The sequence below is a fragment of the Argentina anserina genome, chromosome 4 (genome assembly GCF_933775445.1).
Source record: "Argentina anserina chromosome 4, drPotAnse1.1, whole genome shotgun sequence".
Classification (NCBI taxonomy): domain Eukaryota; kingdom Viridiplantae; phylum Streptophyta; class Magnoliopsida; order Rosales; family Rosaceae; genus Argentina; species Argentina anserina.
Genome location: NC_065875.1, coordinates 13649928 through 13659854, shown reverse-complemented (window position 1 = coordinate 13659854; position 9927 = coordinate 13649928). Strand labels below are relative to the sequence as shown.

At 36.0% G+C, this 9927-nt stretch overlaps 2 protein-coding genes across 3 annotated transcripts in view; both read right to left on the bottom strand.

Moving 5' to 3' along the window:
- The window catches only part of LOC126790340 (uncharacterized), a 130330-nt gene extending 120527 nt beyond the window's left edge, over positions 1 to 9803 (bottom strand). Inside the window, exons 1-4 of one of the 2 annotated variants that reach the window (XM_050516538.1) lie at positions 9640 to 9803; positions 9313 to 9543; positions 8110 to 8185; positions 7536 to 7580 (exon numbers count right to left, since the gene is read on the bottom strand). In XM_050516538.1, the coding sequence (XP_050372495.1) occupies positions 7552 to 7580; positions 8110 to 8185; positions 9313 to 9543; positions 9640 to 9729 (426 nt within the window). In that variant the 5' untranslated portion in view covers positions 9730 to 9803 and the 3' untranslated portion in view covers positions 7536 to 7551. Of the gene's footprint in view, positions 1 to 7243; positions 7581 to 8109; positions 8186 to 9312; positions 9544 to 9639 lie in introns of those variants that run through there. The other variant, XM_050516537.1, reaches the window with a different exon arrangement.
- Positions 4755 to 6313, bottom strand: LOC126792226 (uncharacterized). The gene is made up of 4 exons (XM_050518691.1): positions 6170 to 6313; positions 5843 to 6067; positions 5414 to 5504; positions 4755 to 5097 (listed from the first exon to the last, which is right to left on the bottom strand). The coding sequence occupies exons 1-4, from the start codon at positions 6311 to 6313 to the stop codon at positions 5024 to 5026; spliced, it is 534 nt and encodes a 177-aa protein (XP_050374648.1). The 3' UTR covers positions 4755 to 5023.
- Positions 9804 to 9927: the final 124 nt, after the last annotated feature.

Sequence of the window (9927 nt, the reverse complement as noted above, 5' to 3'; positions counted from 1 at the left end):
AAAAACACAACCGAAAACAAATGTTCTGCTCAAAATTAGGAAGTCAAGCACATCAATCAATTCCCAGAAGCAACCAGCAACACGAATTGCAGGTTCACAACACGAACACCACTGGTCAATACACCCATTGAACCCCAACTGAAAACACCAGAGCATAATCTAATCCCTTCGAAAGTAAGTTATTAACAGGTCTACATTAGCACTCATGTGAAAGTAAAATAAACTAAACACAGACCTTAAATACAAAATTTGGCTCGCAACATCTTTAAGTAAAACCCACAAAAACAAAAATAAATACTCATGAAACTCGATAGAGAATCCAATTAGTCCTATAAATATATAAACATAAACTCACACCAGAACTCCAATGAGTCTAAGCTGTGTTTTCTCACATAACATCACACGTTATATCACATGAAGATCTTATATTTTTATTCACCATCAGGAAAAAAGAACATAAGTGTCATCTTGCTCTCACTTCTAATAAGATATGCACAAACTCACCTTCGATTGCAAAATCAATGGTAAATATTATCCTCCAGTGACCTTACCCTATCCGATAATCTAAATCCAAATGACATAACTTGCTCCAATAGTAAATGTTATAAGTTACCTAATAACAAAGTAAAACCAAACAACATTACCCGCTTCAAAACAACAGCAATGTAAATACCATAACCATATTTTAATAAACAAATCAACTATTACGGGCATTAGTATCATCCAACCCTTATAACTTTATACCATATATCTAATGATGAACTAAGCATGTGCTTCAATTTGCTCAAGCTTTTACTTCTGGATTAGTACAATGATCAAATGTAACAATCATATACAGAGAACCAAAACCAAGATGATCACTATAAAAACATAGATGGAACAGAAACCCAGAATCAATCATATACAGAGAAAAGTGCAAAACATGACGATCGAGTGTTACGATCAACATTTTTTCGTAATTTCCTTTGGTTAATACTCATTGTTCATACATCATTGCTCCGGTCTTCTTTTTTTCCAGTTATCTATTCCTAGTTTTTGCTTCATCTTAATTGTCTTCAAGACGCAAACAGTTCACTCATGTACACAAACAAATGATATGAAAAATATTAATGGGAAAACAATAACCATGTTCTCCTAACAAATCATTTATCAATTTATAGCTATTTTGAACTCTTAGCATCTAATCCATATTTGACAAATCCACAGAAATAGCCATAGAACGTAACAATAGATCAAAACACAGCCATTTTCATATATGTAATTTAAATAATTGGGTTTGTTACCTGTAAAGAATGAATAAAAGAAATTTAATGCGCTTATGCAGCAACTTGAATCCTCTCCCAGAATTGATTTTGCCTCAAGAATTTATTATGTTACATGAACAAATAAGAAAACCCAGTAAGAGCTACATCAAAGAAATTGATGATAACCCAAACAAAGCAATTGAGGTTGTAAACCTTCAGAAAAAAACTTAAAGATAAAAACGTATACAACATACCAAACTCAAATCAAAGAGTAATGACATTGTTCATTCCATGACAATACCAATGAAGGAAGACACTACGTTAATATTGAGTACAAAGTAAAAGTTCAAATGTATAAGGAAGTAACAGGAGAAATTGAAAGCAAATTGTTCAGTAACTTGCTGCTGCTTAAATTTCAGTTCATCTTCCATACTCATCATCTCTCAGACAAAAGGTACTGAGCTATGTCATATGGTTAATGAAGTGAGAGTTCAACTTGTGGTGCTTAAGACATTGAGGGGGCCGATTCACCAAAAATGTAGTAAAAGTAACAAAGAAACTCGTCATTTCCAAATGGTTCAGCTTAATCCTTTCTACTCAAGACTTATATCGGTCAATTAGGATTACTACAATGCAAGTCTACAAAAGTGAAATTAGACAACCTGATAAGATGATTTTCATATCAATAAAGAGATAAGACTATGTAGAAGTTCAAAATCAAGTGGATTCTTGATCAATTTTAGAGATTAAAAGAAGCTTAACATGTAATCAGTGCTATTCTAATCAGTTTCCCAGAAATGCTTTAGCTCAATCAAGATCATTTCAAAATAACCAAAGAAATGTATAGAAAGAATCAAATTAAAGATAGAAAAGCACTTATGAGGGTGTCTTCTCCCAGTAACATAGCGCATATGAACTGTTGAAATTGTTGACAAAGGCTATGCGCATATGCACTGTAAATGCACTTTCTGTCCATTTAGAGCAAAAATACACTTTCTGGTGATAGGGTGTGTTGAACAAAAGCACAAATACAATGTAGTAGGAAAAGTTCACGAAAAAGTGAGCATCTAAAAATTACAATTCATTCAGAACACATTAAGAAATCAAAAGCACATAAAAATGACACTTACCCAGATTGTTTTAATTGAACGAATGTTGATGCATATCTTTGGCTTGCAATGTTCTCAGCCAAAATATTGGAGACTGACAACAGTTGATCCAGAACCTGATAAGATAACAACCAAAATTGGTTCTGAGAAGTTAAAATCAAAGAAGATCCACAATGGTACAAATTCCACTATAATTGAGCACCATTAAACGTGACAATAAAAGCTACAGACTCAATTCATAGAATGTTTACCAATAGCTATAAGCAAGGCAGAGAATGTTCCAAACAACTATATAATATCTAACATAACAGTTCCCCTTTCTGCATCTATAGTTATCAACAAAAAAAGAAAAACTCACACTAATCCAACGCCCCAATAATTAAACCGAATTCAAATGCAATCGTAATTAGACTTGAAACTTGGGCAATGCAAAGAAAGATTTTTGTTTGAAAAGAAAGGTTCAAATGAAAATATCTAGGAGAATGTGGATACCTGCACAATGAAAGCTACAAATTTAATTCAATGAGTGCTTATCAAAGTCGGTGGGCGATGGAACGAAAATCTTTCTGTACAAAAAGAATGGAACCCATTAACTGATTATTGAATATTAAGCACCCTTAAAATCAAAAACACAATCAAATTTCCCCAACATTTAAATAAATTCAAATGCAACCGAAGTCAGCCTTGAAACTTGGGTATTTCAAAGATTTTTGTTTAAAAAAAAGTTCAAATGAAAATCTGAAGGAGGATGTGGATACCTGCACAATGAAAGCTACAACTTCCATTCAATGAGTGATGCAATGACTCTTTCCGCATAAAAAAAAAAATGAAACCCGTTAGCTCATTATTGAATATTAACTTGTAAAGCACCCTCAAAATCAAAAACATAATCAAATAGCCACAGTTATCCAAACTTCATAGCAATCATACATGAAATTTAAAAATAATTTGTGAGAACGTCTTTCCCAAACAATCTAGCAAATGACCCTTACTTTATTACTTCCTATATCAAATATTTATTCTCCTGTCACCTCTACCATAATCAGCAGTAGTTAAACAGTTCATTATCTGATCTTCCATGTGGGATTTTGGAATTCATTTGTCTTATTTTGTTATTTGTTCAATATATTAACACTATCTCTATCTTGTTGCAATTTGTGTACGTATTTCTCATTCTAGTATCACACATTGAACTTAAAATACATATGCCAACTTTCTTATCTTCTTCAATGGTTTCCTAATTTACAGAAGAACAAAAATCTGCAAATTTATAATAATTAAAGAATTTATAATGGGAGTCCATGTTCAAGACAGAAGCATATACATCCAGCAACAAATTGTTTGAGTTCGTCAGCTATAAGAAGATCAATCAGAACATACGATAAAATACAAAAACTTACCCATACTCATCTCTTGCTGAATAGCCCCAATTCCAAATACCCAGATCTCCCCACCGAATACGAACGACGCCAACGAAATCAATATCTTCTCTCCCGCTCTTGCTTAGCCTGCCCTCATTTTCTTATCCCAAAATCCCAATTCGTCTTCTATATCAATCCATAGGACCTATCATGTAGTGATTCGTTCTCAGAGACGACTATGAGAAGAGCGAGGGAACTGAGTAGTTGGCGTCCATGAGAAGACCTCATGCTCTAACACGGAATTTCTAATGTGGCGACACCTCTCCCTTCCTCCTCCACGAACCAACAAAAGAACCACACAAACATGCACCTTGGAAAAATAGTAAATGTGAATGGCAAAACGGTAAATATACTAAAAATCCTTATGATCCAATGACCACTCTAACCCTCCTCCCCTCTCCAAACCCAGCTAAATATAAGGGTACCACCGTCTTCACACTGTACTGTGAACAGTGTTAAGCGGTGAACAGTAAAACCCACCCACACTTAATAGTATGGAAATTGACGTACATTTGGATTCAATAATCAGTAACAGCCGGCCTTATAGATTAGTGCATGTCTAACAACTCTTAAGAAGCATAACAAAGATTTACTGGCCATACTATAAAAAAATTAAAATAAATAGGGATAATGAGCCTTATTTCGTCAATGCACCGAAGTCATATACATTTTGGATGCATGGAAAGCCAGTATAACATGACCGAATAAATTATAGAATTAGAACAGTACACGCTACAATAGAGAAAGACGTACTCTTTTCTTTTTGGCTACATATATGAAATAGAGAAAGACTTTAATTGATCTCGTCTCTTCGATCCATGTTTAATTATATACAATTTGTAGCTGTAATAGTATGGCAAGAGATATATGATAAGAGAACTTCCAGATTCTCGCCTATGATGAATGTCAAAGCGGACAAACAGACGTAGATATCATAAAATTAAATGACCCTCGCCGATTACAATAACTTTTTTTTTTGTTGGAAGTGCAGGATTTTATTTGAATGAGATGTAAATTACAAGCACAGATCTGAAAGGGATCGAAAACAACATAAATTTAACGAAACAAAAACGAAGACAAGCAACCTCAGAGAGGCTATAACAACTTAAACAAGCTTCAACCATGGTACAGATCATGTCATAAAAAGGATGACACAGAAACTAAAACCCACAGATTAATTACTACAATTAGTAAAGGATGCATATGGGCTAGCTTATTGTTAATTATGAAACTGTAGAGATCTTCTGCTTCACATCAAATCCACATTACGATTTTGAGCAACCCACTGTACCGCCATGGAGTCGGAAACCTCCAAACCGTTGCCTGCACGATGAAATATGTAGGGTTTAAGAAGACTCTTCTCCACGTACGTAGCAACAAAGACTTCCAAGCTCTAGCTCTTTCAAAAAACAAAGACCTGCTCTCACTAGAATAACGAAATGAAGGCTAATGTTTAACTTTGTGCAAGTTATTTCATGGAGGAATCTTATCATTTGCAGTTATAGCATACACATACAAAGTCCCAACACGCCTCGAATAATTATACTCAAAAGAAAAAGGCTATGCTTTCAAAGTTTTAAAGCTGAAACCAACTTACCATGCATGCATATATCTATAAAATGGAGATTGAAAAGCTTACCATCTGGATCAAAGAAAAAGACCTGCTCGATCTTCTTACTGCCTGTTGGATTATATTCAACTGGCCTATGAGCAGACGGAAATCCCTTTTCCTGCAAAACCATCCAAGAGACGACGAAGAGATTAGATAATATTAGAAATCATATGCTACAGATCTATCTAGAGGGGAGATAATGCAAGCTAGCAAGTTAAGTAAAAACTAATTAGTAGTGATTGGAGAGGCCAAAATTCTCATATCTATAGGTACGAGGTTCATATATATTACTATAGACGAGAAATGAAACGGAATATTTTTCCACACTCATCCTAGCCTTTAGCTGACACGATAGGGAGCCATTAACGTTGATTTTCTATCAAGTGATGCATGAGGTCCGGCCGCCAACAATATACCATGTTCAGACTTCCTCGTCTAATCTAAAAAGGTTCATACCTTGAGTTTCTGCACAAAGATTTCGAAGTTGGAGACTGAGAAGCAGATATGGGGGCCTTTGGGAATTTTGGCAGGGTCGGGGTCCGGTAACGTATCGTTAGTCTGGTTCGAAGGGTGATTTTGGTCGCACTGAATAATGTGCATAGTAAAAGCTGCGGGTAAAACCAGCCATATCACCTTGAGATGCCCAACCTGCGGGCTCTCTACCTCCTCGAATCCAAATGTCTGTAAAGGATTTTAGTTCAGTTTAATATGATGATTGCAAATAGCTTGCTGAAAGTAAAAGCGCATGAAATAAGATATGTCGAAGCTTTAAGGTTGAAGAACCTCAATGTAGAAATCGGCGAGGCGCCTAGCGTCTTTGGATCGTCTGGCCATGTGATCCACAGTCACTCCTGCTGCTAATGTTGCCGCCATTTCTGCTAGTCTGTCTGTTTTGGACTTTTGAATTTTGAAGGCAGCAGTGACCATATTTATAACTGTTTGGAGGGTTGATCGACTTAGTTTATAAACATTTCAATTTGGTGATGAAAGCTAACGTACGTCATGGGAATCAATCAATCATTTATTTTGTGGCTCGGGGAATCACAGCTGACAGTCTCTCCCAGCAGTTCAGAACCTAGCTACCACTCAACGATAACAGTTCGAAGGGATGTGCAGCTTATTGTTATGAAAATGTATTTACTGATCGTCTGCTACACATCAATCGGCATTACGATGAACAAGCACCCCACTATGCTGCCGTGGAGTACGAAACTTCCAAAGCGTTGCCTGCACAATAAATTGTGTGCTGGAAACTAAAAAGAGACTCCTCACCAGAACATGCAAAGACTTTTTTTCCTTTCAAAAAACGAAGACGTACATCGTCGAAGTTAATAACATGGCCGTGTGATAATGGAAACACTAATAAAGTCCATCATCTATATATCCATCTGATTTAGAAGTTGGATTAACTAGCAACTCATAAAAATAACGAACTGAAGGGTAACTTTCAACTGTTTGTTCAAGTTGAAAGAAGGTACGTACGTAGACTAGCTATTTCGAGAAGCAAATTCATCATTTGGTTTTGCATTGCAACAGATCATGTTGCCATTATTTCAGACTTCAAACACAAATATTTTTCTATATCTAGATTGCTATTACACCACCAACATACCTAAGATCTCTCTTATAAAGATTTTAATCAATTATGGCTATTCCATGGAAGTTCAAAATTGAAACAAACATATATACAAGCTTATCATATGGATAACATCAGGCGTCTCTACATAAGCTATGCATTCTAACAAGCACTAGTTAACAAAGACTGCATTGTTGGCTACTCCATTTGCTTTAACAAAGCAGTGATACAACGAAAAAACAGTTGTACTCAAGTACTAAAAGTACCAAGGACAAGCATCAGATCAAATACTATTGCAGCTTTTAACCAGTGAAATTTTGATACAAAATAGTAGGAAATTAGTGTTTCCTCTTCTAGAGCCATGATTTCAAACATAATTTGTCGCCACAAGAAGTCGAAGACACATGCTAACAATTTCTGTATATGATGACAACCAACTGATTATAAACGAGTGTACATATTCAACATCATAGATACAATGACACCCCTAAAGCAGGGGTTGCAATTTATTGTTTATAAAAGCGTACAGATTCTCTGCTTCATATCAATCTCCTTTCATTTCAAGAAGTCCTCTATGCCTCCATGGAGCTCACTGACCTGCAACCTCCAAACCATTGCCTGCACATAGTAGTATGGCTATGTGATGAGAGAAACACCACAAAGTCCATTCTCTTTAAATCGCTACAGTTCAGTTTAATTTACAGGCTTGGATTTGATATGCAACTCATTCGAATGAAGGAAAAGATGGAGGCTGAGTTCTAACTTTTGTGCACGTGAAAGGAAGGGACTAATTTATTAAGGAAATAATTATCAATTTCAATGCTCACAACTTTCATGCAACAACTTATAACTATCTACTTTTTTTTATTTGTAAGAAAGTAGGAAGTTAGCTTGTTCATCCTGCAGTAGCTAATGGGTTTAGATTCCAAATAAATCTACTGGAGGAGATTTATCTTGAGAATCAGATATGCAATCCAGCAATGTTCAATTAATTTCACAACAGATCATGTTGGCACACATATATCGATTGCAATTACAGTACACGCAGAAAATCCTAACACCTCTCATTTAGAAAGTAAATTTAAATTATGGCTTCGCCATTTAAGTTTCAGAGTTGAAAAAACATTATGGGATTAGAAAAGCTTACCATCTGGATCAAAGAAAAAGACCTGCCTAACCTTGCCATTAGGTAGTGACCTCTGAAATGTCTGGATTCCCTTTTCCTGCACAAGGATATTTTGACTCAGACAACTCCCATCGAAGATTTAGGAAGAAAGATTAGATAAAAGAGAACGGACAAGTTTTGATTTATGGTTGACCTAGACTGGAGAGGTAAGTAAGGTCTTGGATTGCTGTAACAAGGACCCGACCTGTGATGCTCTCTTTTTAAAGACAAAAAAAAAAAAAAGACTGCTATTGATCCACAGTCCCATTTAAGCAACAAAGGCCAGGTGGGAAGAGAAAGAGGTCGATTTTTCCAACAGGTGATAAATGAGGTCATAATTCAGGAGGACAGTCAATATTTCTTTCTTTTTTATCTATTTATTTTTATTTTTATCTCTTTTTTTTAAGGAATTTTTATTTTTATCTTTTGGAAGAAGAAGAATAGACACTCTGCAGATAGCTTAGCGGTTCAGTACATCACCAGCAGTTGAATAACAATTAACAAATAACATCAATTTAAACCAAGCACATGAAAAATAAAATATTTGCACCAAACAAACTGAACACCTTCACCTAAATTACTAAAATGTAAGAATAAAGAATCTTCCACAAGAATACAGACCCAAGAGGAGTATGAAAATGCAAATGGTTGAGCTACTAGGTTATTATGTTCAAGCGACTTCTGTCAAACTTCTCTCCTCCACTGAAATCATTGAGTGCTTCCGCGGCAGATGTCAGGCTATTATTTAAGCCTTGTACAACAGCTGATTTGGGTAAGAAAGGTGGAGGACTAGCAATCTACCACCTCCTCATTTGGTCAAGAAAAAATAAGAACATCCTACTTCAATTTTGTTTCTGTCTTCTAAACTTCATATTAATGTTAGGTTTAAAAACAAAAAATTCCCTCATATGAAGCAACAGAAATCTCATAATAGTGCTGCTTTTGATTCGTAATATATACTTGGGTTCATATTACTATCACTTCATCTATGAGCAGACAACTGAGGTCACTTGTTTCAAACATAGCATGACCCCAGTTCACATCAACATTTTTTCACCAGAGCTAAAATTTCAACAACCGAAGTACGCAAACTACAACTCTTTAACTAAAACAAACAGCAACAAAAACCGAATGAACTCCAAACCTCAAATAATCCAAAAGGGTAGTCTGAAAAAGAATGCAAACCTTGAGAGTCTGCACAAAAGAGTCGAAATTGGAGACAGAGAAGCAGATATGGTGGCCTCTGGGAAGGTGGCTGGGGTCGGCAACAGGTGACGTGGCGCTCCAGGGTCCTTCAGGAAGCTGGTAAGTTGGGTTCCTCTCGATAAGGTGCATAGAAAAAGCCGAGGGTAAGTTAAGCCATATCACCTTGAACTCCCCGAAGTTTGGGCTCTCTATCTCCTCGAATCCAAATATCTATCAATTCAACATCCCACGATTTTATCAGTTGAATTCGTTTGGTGGAATTAAAAGAAGAGTGACATAGATCTGAAGGGTTGAAAGGACTTGGACCTCTTTGTAGAACTCGGCGAGGCGCCTGATGTCCGAGGATTCTCTGGAAATGTGGTTCAGAGATACTCCTTGTGCTACTGCTGCAGCCATTTCTTCTTCTATTTCGTACGCTATTTGGGGGAGTGGCAAGTTTTATTGCTTTTTGGGGACTATTGCAACGTGAAACGACGTCGCACATGAGTAAAATTCAATGAAATTGTTACCGTGTCCCTAACTATACACACCGATCATATATATCGGCCGCTCCGGACAATCACTAAAGTGAATTAGACTCTTGACATTATAGAG